Source organism: Ambystoma mexicanum, chromosome 8 (genome assembly GCF_040938575.1).
Source record: "Ambystoma mexicanum isolate Mex_15411 chromosome 8, UKY_AmexF1_1, whole genome shotgun sequence".
In the NCBI taxonomy this organism is placed as follows: Eukaryota; Metazoa; Chordata; class Amphibia; order Caudata; family Ambystomatidae; genus Ambystoma; species Ambystoma mexicanum.
In genome coordinates this window covers 1,699,857,280-1,699,882,704 of record NC_090929.1, presented here as the reverse complement: position 1 = coordinate 1,699,882,704, position 25,425 = coordinate 1,699,857,280, and the positions used below count along the sequence as shown (strand labels likewise).

The 25,425-nt window shown below is 49.0% G+C and overlaps 1 protein-coding gene across 1 annotated transcript in view; it reads left to right on the top strand.

The window, feature by feature from the left end:
• Positions 1–25,425, top strand: part of C8H10orf88 (chromosome 8 C10orf88 homolog) — a 117,375-nt gene that overhangs the window by 41,688 nt on the left and 50,262 nt on the right. The window contains exon 2 of the mRNA XM_069612013.1: positions 1,941–2,144. Within this exon, the coding sequence (XP_069468114.1) occupies positions 1,941–2,144 (204 nt within the window). The remainder of the gene's footprint in view (positions 1–1,940; positions 2,145–25,425) is intronic.

Sequence of the window (25,425 nt, the reverse complement as noted above, 5' to 3'; positions counted from 1 at the left end):
ACCACCAGAGAGACGAAACTCGCAGTGGCCCAGTTCCCGAGACCTATGGATGGTTGGCAACTCCACAGATTCAATATTGCGTGATCGTACCGTTTGTAAGCCCTTGACTTGACTGAAAAGTGCCATTAGATGAAATTAAGAATTCTGATCTTCATCTGCCTATATTGCATTAAGTGTTCTAGCACGCATGTATAATTGCTGTCAACGGGCATGCACAGTACTTCTAGTGTGGTTGTGTGGCTGCCATGCCAATTCTATATACTTGGGCACTTAAATAAGACATGCATTGTTGTTTTGGGCGATAGTTAAACGGGGAACGTGTATCTACATCACCTTAATTTGTAGAAACCCCCTGATGGTGTCTGTCTGTGTGATTAAATGGAAGGCATTTTCACCTGTGCTACTGAATACAACTTAGATGGGGTTTACAGTGTCTATTCTCATACTATTACGGATTTAATTTTCTGCAGCCATTCGCACAGACTCGCTGCATCAATCATTCGGTGTTTTCCCTGGAAATACCCCAAAAGGCCGCATCCATTTGTACGAATGGTACAAAAGACTGAAAAAGGTCTGTACAAATCCGAAAATACCAAACATGACAAACGGGGATTGCGGGGTGTCCCCATGTTTGGCATTTTCTGATTCTGGGGTTGCGGGAGTGTTCCCTGCATAGGAGAATAAAGTAAGGGGGGGGAAAAAGACCCTGCAACGCAGGTGTTCCAGGGAGTCGGTGGCACACAATGAGGTGTGCCGCCAAAAGGTAAATAAGGGGGCGGGGGGGAGTCTATTTTTAGGGTATGCTTGGGGAGGCATTTACTTTGGGTTATAACGGTCATGTTGGCTACGTCTTTTGGGTCGCAAACATTTCCGTTACGGGCAAACAACCCAAATCCACCTCCCTCCGGTGGCCAGGTTCGGTCTTGAAGGGTCAACATTTCGCCTTCTCTCGCTCACTTTTATTTTTCCTGTATTCATCTTGTAGAATGACACCGTTTGGTCCTGATGCTTCGTCACTAGCCTTGGCACACCCATATTGTCCTCCTGCTTTACTGGGAGGGACGTGCCTGCCAAAGAAGCCTCCCCACTTTCAGGCCCACTTGAGCACATCTCCAATCCATCACGAAACCACTCACTGATTAATTCTGGGAGCCTGCAAGCAATGTGCAGAAACATCCCTCACTAAGCGTTGCAGGGCTTCATGGGTGGGTTTTAGTCCTCCCTTTTCCTATCAACATTTATTTGTTTCACTAACAATGATCCTTGCATCTCTACTAACCTAAATCCCTTCTGCCTTTCGGTTTGTTTCTTTTCATCTCGATTCTAATCATCTAACGTTTTCCCCATGGCCTTTTTATTCTTAATTTTAATAATTATCAATTATAATGTGTTACTACTTTTACTGCTTGTGGGGGTTTGAGGTTGAAATGTTACTGGTTATTTTACTATCATTGGATATTTTTTCTTTGATATGAATGTAACAATCGCCCGCCTCGAAGAGCGTACCGGGCTGTTAATGGCGCATCAACCTGAGCTTCGGCAACGGATCAGGGCTGTTACTGGCCCGGTTCAACTCCAACAAGGGGGTGAGAGCTATTTGCACTCCAGATCTCCATCTGTGCAAACCCAATCTCCCATAAAGATAGCCATCGCCCATATTAATGAGGAAAGGGACGGTGTACTTTTTCTATTTATTTGGTGGGTACTGAGGTGGATAGCGAGAGGGTGTTGGGGAAGGAGTGTGGACTGTTTGCGGACGGTAGAGGCAAAAGGGAGGAGCTTAGGGGGGTCTCTAGAAAACCAGATTGTGGCACCCTGGGAAGGGGATAGGGTGGCTGCACTTAACCACTCGTCTTGCATGAAGTGGGAAATTGCCTTGTCCCATCTGTCTTTGGATTTGTGATTTAATGCCTCCTATTTGTTTGTTCCTATTTCTCAAGTGATGACTTGGTCCTGCTGGAGAGAAGTTCTGCCGCTGAAGATGACCGTTCTTGCTGCCTCTACATACAGTGCGACCCTCACTCTGGCGAAGAGATCCTCTCACTGGGGCTTGAAAGCCAGGCAAGAACCATTGAAGTGTACACGGGTGAGGAATACCTGGGCACCTGCCGGGGTGAACAAGTCTGCACCATGCCAAGTAACAGGTGGGCCTCAATTGTTGTACAGAAGTATTGGCATAGACAGAATTGACTGTATAAGTCTTTGGATGATTGGTTTATTAGTTGGGCCAGGTACTGGATATTGATGAGGCGTCAGAATCTGCCTTTACGTGTCCACGCTAAAGTCAAACAGGAACGGGTGTGTCTGTACTCTTCTAAAGAATCGGTGCAAGGCATCTTCATGAAAGAGGTGGAGAGGGGAGAGGGGCATTGAGGGTTGTGCCCCAGCAGAGGGAGCCTTAGTAATGGTGATATTCACTGCTGTTCTTATGCCCACTTGTATTGTCCCTGTTCTATGTGCACACAGAGGTTAGCTACAATGGGTCTGTGCTTGAGTGACTCTTTGTCCCACTGCCCAGCTTAGGGGGGGGGAGCCCTGCAAACCCCATGTTAGAACATGGGTTTGTGATGTTCCGGTATGATATGATATGATATGATATGGTATTTGTAACGCGCCTATACACAAGTGTTTTCATTTCCCAGTGCCATGTGTCAACCTTGTGCACCAAACCAAGGGACCAGGTGGCTGATTTCCAAGCACAACCTCTTGCCTGGCCCAAAAACCTTGCACCTCTTCACCAAACAAGGTTTTACCAGCTAGCTTGGTTGTCATGAGGATGTCAGGCCTGCGGATTTGTTGCAGAGACCCTGTATCCATAGAGTTCACAGAAGCCAACTCTCTGATGCCATACACATATGCTGGTGATACCAGAGAGGTGACCCCCCCTTCCCTACCACGACCCACTCTTGCACAGCCTTCAAATGGCCCAAACAGATAAAGTAAAAACAAAGATGGTGGTCGTGACTGATAAAGGCTTGGCCCGGCACCCTTCTCTGCATCATTTTTCAAGGTGAATTTAAAGGAAGAAACCAATTATGGGACACCATTAATTAGGTGGGGGGCTACAGGTGCAGATTCTCACCTGGAGTCCAGCCGAAGGGGACTGGTTACCACACTACATAAGCTCTGGCTCCCAGTCAATGCATTAGTTTAGCTGGATCAGTTGATTGGGGGGAGGGGGAGGAGGGTGCGAGACAAATGGAGAGTTATTAGAGGAGGCTGGTGGCCAGAGAGGTAGTAGGTGAAGGTTGGTGGAATAGAACATTAGATGATGGAGATGGGACGGTCTCAGGAGGTTGGTGAAGAAGAACATCAAGAGGTGGAAATGGAAGGGAAAAGTTCTGGCAAATCTGGTTGGCCCAAACCTGGCACGGTTCGAAATTGCCAGGAGCTGGGAGCTGTTTAGCGCCTGCTTGTAGCCTGGTTAGCTTGATACCGAGAGCTACATGGAAAAAGGTATATTACCTTTTAAGTTGCGCTTGCAGATTTCTGTTGATGAGATATTTTGGCATCACGAGCAGAGACACAAAGTGAGTAAAAATTAGTATTTATTGATTGTTCACGTTGGGTTTTGAATGTGTTCTTGGTACAATAATTGCTTCTTCTTATTGTTTCCCTTGGTGGTGTTTCCACACAAAGGGTCCTTGTTTTATCTTGTGTGTTCAGGGTCCTTAGTATTACTTCATAGTAAGGTCATTAATGTCTGATTTTTATCTTGTATCTTCAGGGTCCTTAATATTGCTTCATAGTAAGGTCCTTAGTACCTGATTCCCTTTTAGTATTGCTTCATGAAAAGCTCCCCAGGAGGGTTGTGATTAACTTATCTAGAGTTTTTGTAATTTTTTCTTGCTTTAGTTGAAGCTTGCTTTGTTAGTTATTTCAACTGGAAAGGAAAACAATTTTTTATAAGTGAAAGAATTGGGAAGTGGTCTGTTGTAAAGCTGTCTAATAGTTTGTTAGGCTGGATGTGCTCTGCTGAATGGTCATATAGTTGCGAGATGGTCATATAGTTGCAATGGTACATCTTGTTCCAAAGGAGCTGACTGTGATGAGTCTGGAGACACCCTGACTCGAAATACAAGTGAAGCTAGAGACCGAGTAACAATACCAAGTCACACAGCCGCTCTCCATTAGACCCAACCTGGGTGAGGAGTTATTACAGGTTTAGATCAATTAGATCATGTATCCAAGGTGATGTACTCGTTCAAATGAGTCTTTTGAAGTTTTCAAAAATAATGGTTTATCAAAGAAACAGTCTCAAAGTAGAGCAATTGCTAATACATTCTTAGTGAGGAAGCAGTTGCCACAGCTCGTTAATGAATCAGACTCGATGTGCCAATGCATTTCGGAAAGCAATTTCCTTCATCAGGGCTAGTCTGTTATAGTGCAAGTTAATTAAATCCACAATCCAGTATCATCATAATTGTTAAGAAAAGACACATCAGGAATAAAACAAGAAAAAACGCATAGATGTCATCAAAGTGAAAAACATACCATTCGGTTGAGGTTTCAATGGGTGATATGCCGGAAAGAATGGGAGAAGCACATAAATGAAAAGTATGAGTGAACTATTTGCAGTTCGTCATGAAAAGCAAAAGCAAAAAGAAGTGTATAAAGGGGGATCCATTACCTGTGTATTGTGGCAGACTTAGTGCAAAAGTCATGCAGGGATGAAATGGTCATGGAAGCCATTAAGGCGTTCGTAATGGGCGCCCAATGCGATTCTGGGCGGACAGATGCCGTCACCCCTGCGGCTAAAATGCAGGATAAAACCATAATCAATGGGAGATTGTGCATGGAAAATAGAAAAGGACACTGGTAGGCAAAAGACGTACCGTGTATCTCACAGATAGTCAGAGATCCTCCGTGTGCTGGCGAGTGAAGTCTCCGACTGCCGCGTACAGTTGTTGCCGGGGCAACGATACTTTAATAACACGTGACCGCCTCGCGTCCAGGTGGGGCGCGTGGCTGTGAAATAATGCTGTTCACGGGTACATGTGTACGATAATCAGCAAACTAAACAATTGTCTGGCTACATGTGGTGATATTACATATTGTAATGAAGCTGAATCCAAAGAAACAAATTAATGGAAATGGAAACAATACTATGAGAATGCTAGAAGAAACTCGATGAATACTGTAGCTGTGGGAGTCCATAAAAGAAACAACACATCAAACAATTTAAGGCAACCTTGTCGCAGTGGGTGCCACCGCACGGCGGCACGTTGGGTCCCAGACAGAAAGTCCAGGACATGCGACAAGGTTGCAGCATGGTTGCGCAAGTAAGTCATCTAAAGTAATCGTGCTAGGAAAACCAGATCGATCAAAAATATTTTTGGCTGTACACGAAAATAACCGCACACGGACCGGCATCATCCTCAGTGAACCGTCCCTCCCCGACCTGAAAGTTTTAAAGCGGAGAAGATTCCAGAGCATGACAAATTTTTCATGCGTCTTTGGGAAGTACAAAATTCATTTTTTCCAACCACACGGATACTCGTGGGGACCCCTCTAACTAGGTGTGATCCCCCAGCACTATCCAACCAGCTACATAGACATTGACACATTAACCTTTAAGTGTCTTTCCAGCCCTGATGAATGTGGCCCCTGTGCCACTGAAACCGGTAGGCTTCAAATATCAGGAAGAGTCTCAGACGAGTAGATAATGAACTCAAAACTCATCCGGGCCTCCTGATTCATGACTCCCCACAAAAAGATGGGAATCATCTAAAAACTTCCAAACTGGATTCTGAAAATTAAGGAAAATTATGAGAAAGATCAGAACAGAAGAGAAACACGGGAGATTTGAAACACTATCCTTTTTTAAAAAAAAAACAAGCAATATCAGTACACAATAGAAATATATCTATCTGTACCTCATTTTTATACCCTGTGGATAGAGAAACCGAATAAAATCATTTTTTCATCTATGAAACAGTCTTTTTAAAGTAATTCCAAGTACCTCTCTAGAGGGCAAACTAAAAATAAAAAATTAAACATTTTGTGAAAATATCCCTACAGAATCGATCAACCTGAGTCTTCTATTGTGTGAATACGTAAGGGTACACTCAGGCTTGAGACCCTTTTCTTGGTCCTTTTGTGTCAAAAGTTGCATATATACATTACAGGAATAGCATACGATACACTTGTCCAGCCCTCTCATGTAACAGAGTCGGTAGGGTTCATGACCTTTCCAAGTAGGTGAGAATACTGAGACAATGTTTGTGCATTCTTCCATGTCCTCCTAATGACAATTTACTGTCTGGGAGCGGGGCAATGCCGTGCGTGGGGGGCATATCGTGTTCCCTGGTACAAGGTAACATTTGCTGTAGAGTTTACTTATGTTGCTCTTGAAGCCTGAGGTCAGTCCGCTCTAAAGCTTAGAAAACGGGGATTTCACCAGAGGAGCACGTTGCAGCTGCCCATTATTACAATTAATGGCTCAATGGAGAAACGTGGTCGAGACCGGCACGCACCTAACTTATAGATTAGCTGTGCTTCTGCAATGACGTAAAGGTTCTACAGTGTAAGACAAACAACACGATTAGCAGAATGTGCATTCCTGTCTCGTAGCTGTCGGAAAGTTTATGCCACAGTCTTCTGCCGCGGTCTTCTACCGTGTTCAGAGTGCGAAAGGCGAAATGAGCAAGGAACTGAGCTGAACATTGCATCGAAGATGGCGAATAAAAACAAAATGGCAACATGGCCACAATTATTGTAGCAGTGGGTTTGTAGCGTGATGCGAATGTGCTTAGGCCAATATGCATACCTATAGGACACTTAAGTATATTTTCACACCTTGTCTGGTAGTCAGTTGTTTTCTCTTTCCTTGACCAGGAAGACTTCCTCTAATGCTCTCAGTTCCTGCTTTAGAGTCCCCGACCCTTCTCTGGTGGTCAGTGGTTTTCTCTTTCCCACTGTGACGAGGAATATTTCCTTTAATGTTCTCAATTTTTGCTTTTGGGTCCCAGACACTTCTCTTGTTATACCCAGTAGCAGGCATCCCAATACTGAGGTGAGCGAGAGCTTCGTGAACCAGCCTCTCTTCTACGCTCATGTCCCCTCCAGGTCTCCCGTACCCCCTGATGCCTTGTCTGGGATCTTGGTAAGTCACGGGGATGTCCTGGGGCTGCAGGTCTTCTCTCCAGGTCTGCTGGTTCACTGCCGTTGCTCCATCGGCTGCACAGTACTTCTTCCGTCTGTTCCCTGACTCCACTCTCCTACTTGGTCTTTGACCTGAGTTTGCTCCTGGAGGACCCGTGAAGGACTCCCAAAGCACTTCACCGGCATACTCTTCCCTCCAGTCTTTCAGCAGTGCCTCGCTCGCTCGCCCTGGCTCGCCTCCACCTCTGCTGCATAGGGACAACCATGAAGCGAGGCAGAAGAGCAGCAGACAAACAGCAGCTCCTGGACTTGGGAGCAAACTAAAAGAAATTCAACATGATGGAAAGCCTTTTGAAGACTTTCTTCATCTGGCTTGAAATAGAAACCAATTAAATAATTAATTCAAAGGTTTGCCTCTGCCAATGGAAGAACGGTAAGGGTTTGTATTTGAGGCTAAGAAACCATGTCTTTTGGCTGGAGCTGAGGAGAGGAGTTTGCTGAGGAAGCAGGAATACACAAGAGCAGGGGGGATACCTTTCAGCCTCTCAACCCCAGAAGAAGGGTATGTTCCAGTGAGGGTTAAAAGAGCTCCATGAACCCCGGAAGAGGTGGGTGTGCTCCAGTGAGTGGGAGATGATCAGCCCTTCCACCCCCTGCCCTGAACCACAAAAGTGGGGTCTGCTCCAGTGAGTGGGAGAGGAGCCCTACTGAAACCCAGAAGGTAGGTAGGGGTGTGTGTGTGTGCGCGCACCATCCAGTGAGGGGGAGAAGAGCCCCCTTCCTGAAACCCAAATGGGGTGTCTGCGCCAGTGTGGGGGGGGCACCTTGAAACTGAGAGAGTGGTGGGCTCTAGGGAGTGGGAGGAGAGCCCTTTGAGACCAGAAGAAGGACCCCTGATGCAAATTAAAGGAGAGGTGGTAACTTTGACCACAGAAGAGGGGTGTGCTCCAGTCAAGAATGAGTGAGCAGGGTGCTATATCCCTGGTGTGGGAGGAGGAGCAGGGCAGCTTATCTGTGAGGAAAAGAGCAGTGGAGGAAAGCCCTTGGAATCCAGAAGCGTGGTGGGCTACAGTGAAGAGTGAGTGAGCGGGGAACCATATCCCTGAGGAAAAGAGGAACAGAAGAGAGCCCTTGGGCCTGGAAGAGGGGAATAAGTAACTAAGAGGAGAGACCCAGTCAAAGGCAGGAAGGCAGCCCCAAATCCCAAGAGGAATTGTGACCCCTAGAATTGACTGAAACAAACTTCATGTTTGGAACTTTCTGGATGCTTATTTGTTTGCTGTCCTTCGAGTTGAAAGTTTCCCAAGAACCTTTGTTACCTCCGCCCTAGACCAATTTCCATGCAATAATAGTCTTATGCTTTTACTTTTCTTTTATTAAACCTTGAAGCTTATTCTGGTGTTGGTAGTTGTCTGTTCCCTCCGCCATTGTGACAGATTTATAAAGGATCCAAAAACACTTGAAAAATGAGCAGTCATAAAACCACCTGAGAGTTGGTGAAGCATCTGCACACACTGGAAATCACTGGAAACCTGGACGTCGGTGAGAATTGGGTATATGGAAATTGAGCCAAACCACATACGTCTGGTTTATGAGATATGCTGGCAATGTGTAAACTAATCAATTATTCAATAAAGGCGTCAAAGACGAGGGAGAACAGATTGAATCTTCAGTCATGTGTTAAGGCTCTAAAGCCAACAACCTATTTGTTAACAACTCTGGACCAGGAAGAAGCAGACCAAATGAGGGCGGGTTGTATGCGACAGCCCTAATGACAGAAAAAGCAACACCTCCTTAAAAGAGGGGGGCTTTAATGCAGGCGACTCTGATGTGGTGGCATGTTCTCAGTCGAATGGCGAGATGGGCAGAGGTATTCCTATTTTATGTGACTTACTTTCAACATTTACCTTTTTAGTTAAGATTCTCAGTGTTTGTGTTCCCAATCGGCATAGTTTTAGGCAGATCGGTTCTCAAGATCCGTCTCCCAAAACCAGGGTTGACCAAATCTCTTGCTTAATGCTCAAGAGGAGACGATCCCAAACAGCGCCTTTGTTACACGTTTTTCATCCTTGAACCAGTTGCTCTCTGGATGTCTGATGCAGGTGTCCATGCAGACTCTAGTGATCTTACTACAGTTTGATATGTTGGTGTTGCCGCCTTCTTGAACAAAGGCGTTCTAGAGTTTAAGGGCTCACTGCAGCGAGCACCCTTTGTAAAGTGTGATTTGGGGGACTCCAGTCAAGAGTACATATGCTTAACAGCTTCCGTGCCAAGATTTTTAGTCCCTGCAAGTCTGGTGACTCCTATGCATGATTTAATTACGAACCCGTTTCGTGTGCTTTAAAAGGTGGAAGTTTAACAGTATTCCATTCCATCGACCAGGACATGCGGATGGATTAAGAAATCCCAGATCCTGGAGGAGAAAAAGATTCCAAGCACAAAAGAAAATGGAAGTCTGTCTTTTAATTGCTCGATTTTGCAGACAAACATGTCGGTCCAAAATACAGGCCCCCCACTCTCCACACCAGTCTGCATTTAGGTTGTGGTAAAGCTCTACATGTGAGAGATGACGGGTGCAAGTGTTTTATTGCCCCCTCTGGTATGGGATCGTGGTCAGAATTACTTGAATCCTCCGTAGATACTTGACCTTTGTTCACACAGTAGCCTTGCACGTTTTGCCCGTCCCTGTTGTACATCAGGATGGCCCCTTTGAATGTATTCTACTCTGTGTGATGCTAGTTTTAGATTTTTTTGGTGTAGTCCTTGCAGCCGTTTCTGGCTGCCTTTTCACTAGTGCTCGTTGCAACTTTTCTATGAATCTAAGGCCATACATTACCCAAGGTCACTGGCTACACAATGGTCCTGGATCCTTTTCACGTCTCCTGACCTGGCTATCTTCTAATAGGGTGTTGCCACCACCATCCCCTTGGCACAGGCCTCTGACTGGCCATAATGGCCATCGGCAGCGGGAGGTTTATTGGTAAAGGGGAACGTAGGAGCCTTGCTTGCACAACCAAGGCTTTTCGACAAGCTCCCTTTTGGGCTTTGCATTATAGAACCCCTGGAACTTGTTTAGGTTTAAGGTTCTTTTAGTTTCTAAAGTTGTATCAGTGTTGCAGCAGCTCTGCTGCTGTCATTTTGTAACGGTGATGTATTATCTGCTGGGAAGTTGGATGCTTTTTCTCAAGAGTAAATATAATTGGTATCTTTATACTTAAAGTGGCCATCTTTATATGTGCAACCAGTTTATTTCTGAGCAAAGTCTTCCATCCTTCCTAATGGCATCTTACAGGCCGGAAAATACAAAGGTGGAATAAACACAAATTTCACTTTGATACTGTTGAGGCTGAAGGTGCTCATCGTTTGTGTACAATGCCGGCTTCTCTCTGGTGATTGATTCCGGGAAGTTGCTGTAGTGCTTGTGTGGTTAATGCGTCAATTTTTCATTCTCGAATCCAGTCCCAGAAGCCTCTGTTGAAACCTCTGTTCATAGGCCCCACTTGCTGACTGAAAACCCTCTCACACCCATCAGTGGCACACTCCCCCTTGCCACACTTGCTGACTGAAATCCCCCTCGCACCGATCAGTGACACACTCCCCCTTGCTGCACTTGATGACGGAAATCCCCCTCACACCCATCAGTGACACACTCCCCCGTGTTGCACTTGCTCACTGAAATCCCTCTCGCACCCATCAGTGACACACTCCCCCGTGCTGCACTTGCTGACTGAAATCCCTCTCGCACCCATCAGTGACACACTCCCCCGTGTTGCACTTGCTCACTGAAATCCCTCTCGCACCCATCAGTGACACACTCCCCCGTGCTGCACTTGCTGACTGAAACCCCCCTTGCACCCATCAGTGGCACACTCCCCCTTGCTGCACTTGCTGACGGAAATCCCCCTCACACCCATCAGTGGCACACTACCCCTTGCTGCACTTGCTCACGGAAATCCCGTTCACACCCATCAGCGGCACACTCCCCCTTGCTGCACTTGCTCACGGAAATCCCGTTCACACCCATCAGCGGCACACTACCCCTTGCTGCACTTGCTCACGGAAATCCCGTTCACACCCATCAGTGGCACACTCCCCCTTGCTGCACTTGCTGACTCAAAACCCCCTTCATACCCATCAGTGGCACATTCCCCCTTGCCACACTTGCATGACTGAAATCCCCTTCTTACCCATCAGTGGCACACTCCCCCCTTGCCACACTTGCTGACTGAAAACCCCCTTGTACACATCAGTGGCACACTCCCTCTTGCTGCACTCGCTGACTGAAATCCCTCTCACACCCATCAGTGGCACACTACCCCTTGCTGCACTTGCTCACGGAAATCCCGTTCACACCCATCAGCGGCACACTCCCCCTTGCTGCACTTGCTCACGGAAATCCCGTTCACACCCATCAGCGGCACGCTACCCCTTGCTGCACTTGCTCACGGAAATCCCGTTCACACCCATCAGTGGCACACTCCCCCTTGCTGCACTTGCTGACTGAAACCCCCTTCATACCCATCAGTGGCACATTCCGCCTTGCCACACTTGCATGACTGAAATCCCCTTCTTACCCATCAGTGGCACACTCCCCCCTTGCCACACTTGCTGACTGAAAACCCCCTTGTACCCATCAGTGGCACACTCCCTCTTGCTGCACTCGCTGACTGAAAACCCTCTCACTCCCATCAGTGGCACACTCCCCCTTGCTGCACTTGATGACTGAAAACCCTCTCACTCCCATCAGTGGCACACTCCCCCTTGCTGCACTTGCTGACTGAAATCCCCCTCGCACCCATCAGTGGCGCACTCCCCCTTGCTGCACTTGCTGACTGAAATCCCCCTCGCACCCATCAGTGACACACTCCCCTTGCTACACTTGCTGACTGAAAACCCTATTGCACCCATCAGTGGCACACTCCCCCTTGCCACACTTGCTGACTGAAAACCCCCTTGTACCCATCAGTGGCACACTCCCCCTTGCTGCACTTGCTGACTGAAAACCCTCTCACTCCCATCAGTGGCACACTCCCCCTTGCTGCACTTGCTGATTGAAATCCCCCTCGCACCCATCAGTGACACACTCCCACTTGCTGCACTTGCTGACTGAAATCCCCTTCACACCCATCAGTGGCACACTCCCCCTTTCTACACTTGCTGACTGAAATCCCCTTCACACCCATCAGTGGCACACTCCTCCTTGCTGCACTTGCTGACTGAAAACCCTCTCACACCCATCAGTGACACACTCCTCCTTGCTGCACTTGCTGACTGAAAACCCTCTCACACCCATCAGTGACACACTCCCCCTTGCTGCACTTGCTGACTGAAATCCCCTTCACACCCATCAGTGACACACTCCCCGTTGCTGCACTTGCTGACTGAAATCCCCTTCACACCCATCAGTGGCGCACTCCCCTTTGCTACACTTGCTGACTGAAATCCACTTCACACCCATCAGTGGCACACTCCCCCTTGCTGCACTTGCTGACTGAAATCCCCTTCACACCCATCAGTGGCACACTCCCCCTTGCTACACTTGCTGACTGAAATCCCCTTCACACCCATCAGTGGCACACTCCCCCTTGCTACACTTGCTGACTGAAAACCCTCTCACACCCATCAGTGACACACTCCCCCTTGCTACACTTGCTGACTAAAATCCCCTTCACACCCATCAGTGGCACACTCCCCCTTGCTGACTGAAAACCCTCTCACACCCATCAGTGACACACTCCCCCTTGCTGCACTTGCTGACTGAAATCCCCTTCACACCCATCAGTGGCAAACTCTCCCTTGCCACACTTGTGGACTGAAATCCCCTTCATACCCATCAGTGGGACACTCCCCCTTGCTACACTTGCTGACTGAAATCCCCTTCACACCCATCAGTGGCACACTCCCTCTTTCTGCACTTGCTGACTGAAAACCCTCCCACTCCCATCAGTGGCACACTCCCCCTTGCCACACTTGCTGACTGAAATCCCCTTCTTACCCATCAGTGGCACACTCCCCCTTGCCACACCTGCTGACTGGATCCCCTTCATACCCATCAGTGGCACACTCCCTCTTGCCACACTTGCTGACTGGAATCCCCTTCATACCCATCAGTGGCACACTCCCTTTTGCCAGACTTGCTGACTGAAAACCCTCTCACACCCATCAGTGGCACGCTCTCCCTTTCTGCACTTGCTGACTGAAATCCCCTTCTTACCCATCAGTGGCACACTCCCCCTTGCCACACTTGCTGACTGGAATCCCCTTCATACCCATCAGTGGCACACTCCCTCTTGCCACACTTACTGACTGAAATCCCCTTCACACCCATCAGTGGCACACTCCCTCTTGCCACACTTGCTGACTGGAATCCCCTTCACACCCATCAGTGGCACACTCCCCCTTGCTGCACTTGCTGACTGGAATCCCCTTCATACCCATCAGTGGCACACTCCCCCTTGCCACACTTGCTGACTGAAAACCCTCTCACACCCATCAGTGGCACACTCTCCCTTTCTGCACTTGCTGACTGAAATCCCCTTCCTAACCATCAGTGGCACACTCCCCCTTGCCACACTTGCTGACTGAAATCCCCTTCCTAACCATCAGTGGCACACTCCCTCTTGCCACACTTGCTGACTGAAATCCCCTTCACACCCATCAGTGGCACACTCCCCCTTGCCACACTTGCTGACTGGAATCCCCTACATACCCGTCAGTGGCACACTCCCTCTTGCCACACTTGCTGACTGGAATCCCCTTCACACCCATCAGTGGCACACTCCCCCTTGCTGCACTTGCTGACTGGAATCCCCTTCATACCCATCAGTGGCACACTCCCTCTTGCCAGACTTGCTGACTGAAAACCCTCTCACACCCATCAATGGCACACTCTCCCTTTCTGCACTTGCTGACTGAAATCCCCTTCTTACCCATCAGTGGCACACTCCCCCTTGCCACACTTGCTGACTGGAATCCCCTTCATACCCATCAGTGGCACACTCCCTCTTGCCACACTTGCTGACTGGAATCCCCTTCACACCCATCAGTGGCACACTCCCCCTTGCCGCACTTGCTGACTGGAATCCCCTTCACACCCATCAGTGGCACACTCCCCCTTGCCACACTTGCTGACTGGAATCCCCTTCCTAACCATCAGTGGCACAATCCCTCTTGCACACTTGCTGACTGGAATCCCCTTCCTAACCATCAGTGGCACACTCCCTCTTGCCACACTTGCTGACTGGAATCCCCTTCATACCCATCAGTGGCACACTGCCCCTTGCCGCACTTGCTGACTGGAATCCCCTTCCTAACCATCAGTGGCACACTCCCCCTTGCCGCACTTGCTGACTGAAATCCCCTCACACCCATCAGTGGCACACTCCCCTTTGCCGCACTTGCTGACTGGAATCCCCTTCACACCCATCAGTGGCACACTCCCCCTTGCCGCACTTGCTGACTGAAATCCCCTTCACACCCATCAGTGGCACACTCCCCCTTGCCGCACTTGCTGACTGGAATCCCCTTCACACCCATCAGTGGCACACTCCCCCTTGCCACACTTGCTGACTGGAATTCCCTTCTTACCCATCAGTGGCACACTCCCCCTTGCCACACTTGCTGACTGGAATCCCCTTCCTAACCATCAGTGGCACACTCCCCCTTGCCACACTTGCTGACTGGAATCCCCTTCCTAACCATCAGTGGCACACTCCCCCTTGCCACACTTGCTGACTGGAATCCCCTTCCTAACCATCAGTGGCACACTCCCCCTTGCCACACTTGCTGACTGGAATCCCCTTCCTAACCATCAGTGGCACACTCCACCTTGCCACACGGGGATGTCCTGGGGCTGCAGGTCTTCTCTCCAGGTCTGCTGGTTCACTGCCGTTGCTCCATCGGCTGCACAGTACTTCTTCCGTCTGTTCCCTGACTCCACTCTCCTACTTGGTCTTTGACCTGAGTTTGCTCCTGGAGGACCCGTGGAGGACTCCCAAAGCACTTCACCGGCATACTCTTCCCTCCGGTCTTTCAGCAGTGCCTCGCTCGCTCGCCCTGGCTCGCCTCCACCTCTGCTGCAGAGGGACAACCATGAAGCGAGGCAGAAGAGCAGCAGACAAACAGCAGCTCCTGGACTTGGGAGCAAACTAAAAGAAATTCAACATGATGGAAAGCCTTTTGAAGACTTTCTTCATCTGGCTTGAAATAGAAACCAATTAAATAATTAATTCAAAGGTTTGCCTCTGCCAATGGAAGAACGGTAAGGGTTTGTATTTGAGGCTAAGAAACCATGTCTTTTGGCTGGAGCTGAGGAGAGGAGTTTGCTGAGGAAGCAGGAATACACAAGAGCAGGGGGGATACCTTTCAGCCTCTCAACCCCAGAAGAAGGGTATGTTCCAGTGAGGGTTAAAAGAGCTCCATGAACCCCAGAAGAGGTGGGTGTGCTCCAGTGAGTGGGCGATGATCAGCCCTTCCACCCCCTGCCCTGAACCACAAAAGTGGGGTCTGCTCCAGTGAGTGGGAGAGGAGCCCTACTGAAACCCAGAAGGTAGGTAGGGGTGTGTGTGTGTGCGCGCACCATCCAGTGAGGGGGAGAAGAGCCCCCTTCCTGAAACCCAAATGGGGTGTCTGCGCCAGTGTGGGGGGGGCACCTTGAAACTGAGAGAGTGGTGGGCTCTAGGGAGTGGGAGGAGAGCCCTTTGAGACCAGAAGAAGGACCCCTGATGCAAATTAAAGGAGAGGTGGTAACTTTGACCACAGAAGAGGGGTGTGCTCCAGTCAAGAATGAGTGAGCAGGGTGCTATATCCCTGGTGTGGGAGGAGGAGCAGGGCAGCTTATCTGTGAGGAAAAGAGCAGTGGAGGAAAGCCCTTGGAATCCAGAAGCGTGGTGGGCTACAGTGAAGAGTGAGTGAGCGGGGAACCATATCCCTGAGGAAAAGAGGAACAGAAGAGAGCCCTTGGGCCTGGAAGAGGGGAATAAGTAACTAATAGGAGAGCCCCAGTCAAAGGCAGGAAGGCAGCCCCAAATCCCAAGAGGAATTGTGACCCCTAGAATTGACTGAAACAAACTTCATGTTTGGAACTTTCTGGATGCTTATTTGTTTGCTGTCCTTCGAGTTGAAAGTTTCCCAAGAACCTTTGTTACCTCCGCCCTAGACCAATTTCCATGCAATAATAGTCTTATGCTTTTACTTTTCTTTTATTAAACCTTGAAGCTTATTCTGGTGTTGGTAGTTGTCTGTTCCCTCCGCCATTGTGACAGATTTATAAAGGATCCAAAAACACTTGAAAAATGAGCAGTCATAAAACCACCTGAGAGTTGGTGAAGCATCTGCACACACTGGAAATCACTGGAAACCTGGACGTCGGTGAGAATTGGGTATATGGAAATTGAGCCAAACCACATACGTCTGGTTTATGAGATATGCTGGCAATGTGTAAACTAATCAATTATTCAATAAAGGCGTCAAAGACGAGGGAGAACAGATTGAATCTTCAGTCGTGTGTTAAGGCTCTAAAGCCAACAACCTATTTGTTAACAACTCTGGACCAGGAAGAAGCAGACCAAATGAGGGCGGGTTGTATGCGACAGCCCTAATGACAGAAAAAGCAACACCTCCTTAAAAGAGGGGGGCTTTAATGCAGGCGACTCTGATGTGGTGGCATGTTCTCAGTCGAATAGCGAGATGGGCAGAGGTATTCCTATTTTATGTGACTTACTTTCAACATTTACCTTTTTAGTTAAGATTCTCAGTGTTTGTGTTCCCAATCGGCATAGTTTTAGGCAGATCGGTTCTCAAGATCCGTCTCCCAAAACCAGGGTTGACCAAATCTCTTGCTTAATGCTCAAGAGGAGACGATCCCAAACAGCGCCTTTGTTACACGTTTTTCATCCTTGAACCAGTTGCTCTCTGGATGTCTGATGCAGGTGTCCATGCAGACTCTAGTGATCTTACTACAGTTTGATATGTTGGTGTTGCCGCCTTCTTGAACAAAGGCGTTCTAGAGTTTAAGGGCTCACTGCAGCGAGCACCCTTTGTAAAGTGTGATTTGGGGGACTCCAGTCAAGAGTACATATGCTTAACAGCTTCCGTGCCAAGATTTTTAGTCCCTGCAAGTCTGGTGACTCCTATGCATGATTTAATTACGAACCCGTTTCGTGTGCTTTAAAAGGTGGAAGTTTAACAGTATTCCATTCCATCGACCAGGACATGCGGATGGATTAAGAAATCCCAGATCCTGGAGGAGAAAAAGATTCCAAGCACAAAAGAAAATGGAAGTCTGTCTTTTAATTGCTCGATTTTGCAGACAAACATGTCGGTCCAAAATACAGGCCCCCCACTCTCCACACCAGTCTGCATTTAGGTTGTGGTAAAGCTCTACCTGTGAGAGATGACGGGTGCAAGTGTTTTATTGCCCCCTCTGGTATGGGATCGTGGTCAGAATTACTTGAATCCTCCGTAGATACTTGACCTTTGTTCACACAGTAGCCTTGCACGTTTTGCCCGTCCCTGTTGTACATCAGGATGGCCCCTTTGAATGTATTCTACTCTGTGTGATGCTAGTTTTAGATTTTTTTGGTGTAGTCCTTGCAGCCGTTTCTGGCTGCCTTTTCACTAGTGCTCGTTGCAACTTTTCTATGAATCTAAGGCCATACATTACCCAAGGTCACTGGCTACACAATGGTCCTGGATCCTTTTCACGTCTCCTGACCTGGCTATCTTCTAATAGGGTGTTGCCACCACCATCCCCTTGGCACAGGCCTCTGACTGGCCATAATGGCCATCGGCAGCGGGAGGTTTATTGGTAAAGGGGAACGTAGGAGCCTTGCTTGCACAACCAAGGCTTTTCGACAAGCTCCCTTTTGGGCTTTGCATTATAGAACCCCTGGAACTTGTTTAGGTTTAAGGTTCTTTTAGTTTCTAAAGTTGTATCAGTGTTGCAGCAGCTCTGCTGCTGCCATTTTGTAACGGTGATGTATTATCTGCTGGGAAGTTGGATGCTTTTTCTCAAGAGTAAATATAATTGGTATCTTTATACTTAAAGTGGCCATCTTTATATGTGCAACCAGTTTATTTCTGAGCAAAGTCTTCCATCCTTCCTAATGGCATCTTACAGGCCGGAAAAAAAAAGGTGGAATAAACACAAATTTCACTTTGATACTGTTGAGGCTGAAGGTGCTCATCGTTTGTGTACAATGCCGGCTTCTCTCTGGTGATTGATTCCGGGAAGTTGCTGTAGTGCTTGTGTGGTTAATGCGTCAATGTTTCATTCTCGAATTCAGTCCCAGAAGCCTCTGTTGAAACCTCTGTTCATAGGCCCCACTTGCTGACTGAAAACCCTCTCACACCCATCAGTGGCACACTCCCCCTTGCCACACTTGCTGACTGAAATCCCCCTCGCACCGATCAGTGACACACTCCCCCTTGCTGCACTTGCTGACGGAAATCCCCCTCACACCCATCAGTGACACACTCCCCCGTGTTGCACTTGCTCACTGAAATCCCTCTCGCACCCATCAGTGACACACTCCCCCGTGCTGCACTTGCTGACTGAAATCCCTCTCGCACTCATCAGTGACACACTCTCCCGTGTTGCACTTGCATGACTGAAATCCCCTTCTTACCCATCAGTGGCACACTCCCCCCTTGCCACACTTGCTGACGGAAATCCCCCTCACACCCATCAGTGACACACTCCCCCGTGTTGCACTTGCTCACGGAAATCCCGTTCACACCCATCAGTGGCACACTCCCCCTTGCTGCACTTGCTGACTGAAACCCCCTTCATACCCATCAGTGGCACATTCCCCCTTGCCACACTTGCATGACTGAAATCCCCTTCTTACCCATCAGTGGCACACTCCCCCCTTGCCACACTTGCTGACTGAAAACCCCCCTGTACCCATCAGTGGCACACTCCCTCTTGCTGCACTCGCTGACTGAAAACCCTCTCACTCCCATCAGTGGCACACTCCCCCTTGCTGCACTTGCTGACTGAAAACCCTCTCACTCCCATCAGTGGCACACTCCCCCTTGCTGCACTTGCTGACTGAAATCCCCCTCGCACCCATCAGTGACACACTCCCTTTGCTACACTTGCTGACTGAAAACCCTATTGCACCCATCAGTGGCACACTCCCCCTTGCCACACTTGCTGACTGAAAACCCCCTTGTACCCATCAGTGGCACACTCCCCCTTGCTGCACTTGCTGACTGAAAACCCTCTCACTCCCATCAGTGGCACACTCCCCCTTGCTGCACTTGCTGACTGAAATCCCCCTCGCACCCATCAGTGGCACACTCCCCCTTGCTGCACTTGCTGACTGAAATCCCCCTCGCACCCATCAGTGACACACTCCCCTTGCTACACTTGCTGACTGAAAACCCTATTGCACCCATCAGTGGCACACTCCCCCTTGCCACACTTGCTGACTGAAAACCCCCTTGTACCCATCAGTGGCACACTCCCCCTTGCTGCACTTGCTGACTGAAAACCCTCTCACTCCCATCAGTGGCACACTCCCCCTTGCTGCACTTGCTGATTGAAATCCCCCTCGCACCCATCAGTGACACACTCCCCCTTGCTGCACTTGCTGACTGAAATCCCCTTCACACCCATCAGTGGCACACTCCCCCTTTCTACACTTGCTGACTGAAATCCCCTTCACACCCATCAGTGGCACACTCCTCCTTGCTGCACTTGCTGACTGAAAACCCTCTCACACCCATCAGTGACACACTCCCCCTTGCTGCACTTGCTGACTGAAATCCCCTTCACACCCATCAGTGACACACTCCCCGTTGCTGCACTTGCTGACTGAAATCCCCTTCACACCCATCAGTGGTGCACTCCCCTTTGCTACACTTGCTGACTGAAATCCACTTCACACCCATCAGTGGCACACTCCCCCTTGCTGCACTTGCTGACTGAAATCCCCTTCACACCCATCAGTGGCACACTCCCCCTTGCTACACTTGCTGACTGAAATCCCCTTCACACCCATCAGTGGCACACTCCCCCTTGCTACACTTGCTGACTGAAAACCCTCTCACACCCATCAGTGACACACTCCCCCTTGCTACACTTGCTGACTGAAATCCCCTTCACACCCATCAGTGGCACACTCCCCCTTGCTGCACTTGCTGACTGAAAACCCTCTCACACCCATCAGTGACACACTCCCCCTTGCTGCACTTGCTGACTGAAATCCCCTTCACACCCATCAGTGGCAAACTCTCCCTTGCCACACTTTCGGACTGAAATCCCCTTCATACCCATCAGTGGGACACTCCCCCTTGCTACACTTGCTGACTGAAATCCCCTTCACACCCATCAGTGGCACACTCCTTCTTTCTGCACTTGCTGACTGAAAACCCTCCCACTCCCATCAGTGGCACACTCCCCCTTGCCACACTTGCTGACTGAAATCCCCTTCTTACCCATCAGTGGCACACTCCCCCTTGCCACACCTGCTGACTGGATCCCCTTCATACCCATCAGTGGCACACTCCCTCTTGCCACACTTGCTCACTGGAATCCCCTTCATACCCATCAGTGGCACACTCCCTTTTGCCAGACTTGCTGACTGAAAACCCTCTCACACCCATCAGTGGCACGCTCTCCCTTTCTGCACTTGCTGACTGAAATCCCCTTCTTACCCATCAGTGGCACACTCCCCCTTGCCACACTTGCTGACTGGAATCCCCTTCATACCCATCAGTGGCACACTCCCTCTTGCCACACTTACTGACTGAAATCCCCTTCACACCCATCAGTGGCACACTCCCTCTTGCCACACTTGCTGACTGGAATCCCCTTCACACCCATCAGTGGCACACTCCCCCTTGCTGCACTTGCTGACTGGAATCCCCTTCATACCCATCAGTGGCACACTCCCCCTTGCCACACTTGCTGACTGAAAACCCTCTCACACCCATCACACCTATCTGTGAGGAAAAGAGCAGTGGAGGAAAGCCCTTGGAATCCAGAAGCGTGGTGGGCTACAATGAAGAGTGAGTGAGCGGGGAACCATATCCCTGAGGAAAAGAGGAACAGAAGAGAGCCCTTGGGCCTGGAAGAGGGGAATAAGTAACTAATAGGAGAGCCCCAGTCAAAGGCAGGAAGGCAGCCCCAAATCCCAAGAGGAATTGTGACCCCTAGAATTGACTGAAACAAACTTCATGTTTGGAACTTTCTGGATGCTTATTTGTTTGCTGTCCTTCGAGTTGAAAGTTTCCCAAGAACCTTTGTTACCTCCGCCCTAGACCAATTTCCATGCAATAATAGTCTTATGCTTTTACTTTTCTTTTATTAAACCTTGAAGCTTATTCTGGTGTTGGTAGTTGTCTGTTCCCTCCGCCATTGTGACAGATTTATAAAGGATCCAAAAACACTTGAAAAATGAGCAGTCATAAAACCACCTGAGAGTTGGTGAAGCATCTGCACACACTGGAAATCACTGGAAACCTGGACGTCGGTGAGAATTGGGTATATGGAAATTGAGCCAAACCACATACGTCTGGTTTATGAGATATGCTGGCAATGTGTAAACTAATCAATTATTCAATAAAGGCGTCAAAGACGAGGGAGAACAGATTGAATCTTCAGTCGTGTGTTAAGGCTCTAAAGCCAACAACCTATTTGTTAACAACTCTGGACCAGGAAGAAGCAGACCAAATGAGGGCGGGTTGTATGCGACAGCCCTAATGACAGAAAAAGCAACACCTCCTTAAAAGAGGGGGGCTTTAATGCAGGCGACTCTGATGTGGTGGCATGTTCTCAGTCTAATAGCGAGATGGGCAGAGGTATTCCTATTTTATGTGACTTACTTTCAACATTTACCTTTTTAGTTAAGATTCTCAGTGTTTGTGTTCCCAATCGGCATAGTTTTAGGCAGATCGGTTCTCAAGATCCGTCTCCCAAAACCAGGGTTGACCAAATCTCTTGCTTAATGCTCAAGAGGAGACGATCCCAAACAGCGCCTTTGTTACACGTTTTTCATCCTTGAACCAGTTGCTCTCTGGATGTCTGATGCAGGTGTCCATGCAGACTCTAGTGATCTTACTACAGTTTGATATGTTGGTGTTGCCGCCTTCTTGAACAAAGGCGTTCTAGAGTTTAAGGGCTCACTGCAGCGAGCACCCTTTGTAAAGTGTGATTTGGGGGACTCCAGTCAAGAGTACATATGCTTAACAGCTTCCGTGCCAAGATTTTTAGTCCCTGCAAGTCTGGTGACTCCTATGCATGATTTAATTACGAACCCGTTTCGTGTGCTTTAAAAGGTGGAAGTTTAACAGTATTCCATTCCATCGACCAGGACATGCGGATGGATTAAGAAATCCCAGATCCTGGAGGAGAAAAAGATTCCAAGCACAAAAGAAAATGGAAGTCTGTCTTTTAATTGCTCGATTTTGCAGACAAACATGTCGGTCCAAAATACAGGCCCCCCACTCTCCACACCAGTCTGCATTTAGGTTGTGGTAAAGCTCTACCTGTGAGAGATGACGGGTGCAAGTGTTTTATTGCCCCCTCTGGTATGGGATCGTGGTCAGAATTACTTGAATCCTCCGTAGATACTTGACCTTTGTTCACACAGTAGCCTTGCACGTTTTGCCCGTCCCTGTTGTACATCAGGATGGCCCCTTTGAATGTATTCTACTCTGTGTGATGCTAGTTTTAGATTTTTTTGGTGTAGTCCTTGCAGCCGTTTCTGGCTGCCTTTTCACTAGTGCTCGTTGCAACTTTTCTATGAATCTAAGGCCATACATTACCCAAGGTCACTGGCTACACAATGGTCCTGGATCCTTTTCACGTCTCCTGACCTGGCTATCTTCTAATAGGGTGTTGCCACCACCATCCCCTTGGCACAGGCCTCTGACTGGCCATAATGGCCATCGGCAGCGGGAGGTTTATTGGTAAAGGGGAACGTAGGAGCCTTGCTTGCACAACCAAGGCTTTTCGACAAGCTCCCTTTTGGGCTTTGCATTATAGAACCCCTGGAACTTGTTTAGGTTTAAGGTTCTTTTAGTTTCTAAAGTTGTATCAGTGTTGCAGCAGCTCTGCTGCTGCCATTTTGTAACGGTGATGTATTATCTGCTGGGAAGTTGGATGCTTTTTCTCAAGAGTAAATATAATTGGTATCTTTATACTTAAAGTGGCCATCTTTATATGTGCAACCAGTTTATTTCTGAGCAAAGTCTTCCATCCTTCCTAATGGCATCTTACAGGCCGGAAAAAAAAAGGTGGAATAAACACAAATTTCACTTTGATACTGTTGAGGCTGAAGGTGCTCATCGTTTGTGTACAATGCCGGCTTCTCTCTGGTGATTGATTCCGGGAAGTTGCTGTAGTGCTTGTGTGGTTAATGCGTCAATGTTTCATTCTCGAATTCAGTCCCAGAAGCCTCTGTTGAAACCTCTGTTCATAGGCCCCACTTGCTGACTGAAAACCCTCTCACACCCATCAGTGGCACACTCCCCCTTGCCACACTTGCTGACTGAAATCCCCCTCGCACCGATCAGTGACACACTCCCCCTTGCTGCACTTGCTGACGGAAATCCCCCTCACACCCATCAGTGACACACTCCCCCGTGTTGCACTTGCTCACTGAAATCCCTCTCGCACCCATCAGTGACACACTCCCCCGTGCTGCACTTGCTGACTGAAATCCCTCTCGCACTCATCAGTGACACACTCTCCCGTGTTGCACTTGCATGACTGAAATCCCCTTCTTACCCATCAGTGGCACACTCCCCCCTTGCCACACTTGCTGACGGAAATCCCCCTCACACCCATCAGTGACACACTCCCCCGTGTTGCACTTGCTCACGGAAATCCCGTTCACACCCATCAGTGGCACACTCCCCCTTGCTGCACTTGCTGACTGAAACCCCCTTCATACCCATCAGTGGCACATTCCCCCTTGCCACACTTGCATGACTGAAATCCCCTTCTTACCCATCAGTGGCACACTCCCCCCTTGCCACACTTGCTGACTGAAAACCCCCCTGTACCCATCAGTGGCACACTCCCTCTTGCTGCACTCGCTGACTGAAAACCCTCTCACTCCCATCAGTGGCACACTCCCCCTTGCTGCACTTGCTGACTGAAAACCCTCTCACTCCCATCAGTGGCACACTCCCCCTTGCTGCACTTGCTGACTGAAATCCCCCTCGCACCCATCAGTGACACACTCCCTTTGCTACACTTGCTGACTGAAAACCCTATTGCACCCATCAGTGGCACACTCCCCCTTGCCACACTTGCTGACTGAAAACCCCCTTGTACCCATCAGTGGCACACTCCCCCTTGCTGCACTTGCTGACTGAAAACCCTCTCACTCCCATCAGTGGCACACTCCCCCTTGCTGCACTTGCTGACTGAAATCCCCTTCACACCCATCAGTGGCAAACTCTCCCTTGCCACACTTTCGGACTGAAATCCCCTTCATACCCATCAGTGGGACACTCCCCCTTGCTACACTTGCTGACTGAAATCCCCTTCACACCCATCAGTGGCACACTCCTTCTTTCTGCACTTGCTGACTGAAAACCCTCCCACTCCCATCAGTGGCACACTCCCCCTTGCCACACTTGCTGACTGAAATCCCCTTCATACCCATCAGTGGCACACTCCCTTTTGCCAGACTTGCTGACTGAAAACCCTCTCACACCCATCAGTGGCACGCTCTCCCTTTCTGCACTTGCTGACTGAAATCCCCTTCTTACCCATCAGTGGCACACTCCCCCTTGCCACACTTGCTGACTGGAATCCCCTTCATACCCATCAGTGGCACACTCCCTCTTGCCACACTTACTGACTGAAATCCCCTTCACACCCATCAGTGGCACACTCCCTCTTGCCACACTTGCTGACTGGAATCCCCTTCACACCCATCAGTGGCACACTCCCCCTTGCTGCACTTGCTGACTGGAATCCCCTTCATACCCATCAGTGGCACACTCCCCCTTGCCACACTTGCTGACTGAAAACCCTCTCACACCCATCACACCTATCTGTGAGGAAAAGAGCAGTGGAGGAAAGCCCTTGGAATCCAGAAGCGTGGTGGGCTACAATGAAGAGTGAGTGAGCGGGGAACCATATCCCTGAGGAAAAGAGGAACAGAAGAGAGCCCTTGGGCCTGGAAGAGGGGAATAAGTAACTAATAGGAGAGCCCCAGTCAAAGGCAGGAAGGCAGCCCCAAATCCCAAGAGGAATTGTGACCCCTAGAATTGACTGAAACAAACTTCATGTTTGGAACTTTCTGGATGCTTATTTGTTTGCTGTCCTTCGAGTTGAAAGTTTCCCAAGAACCTTTG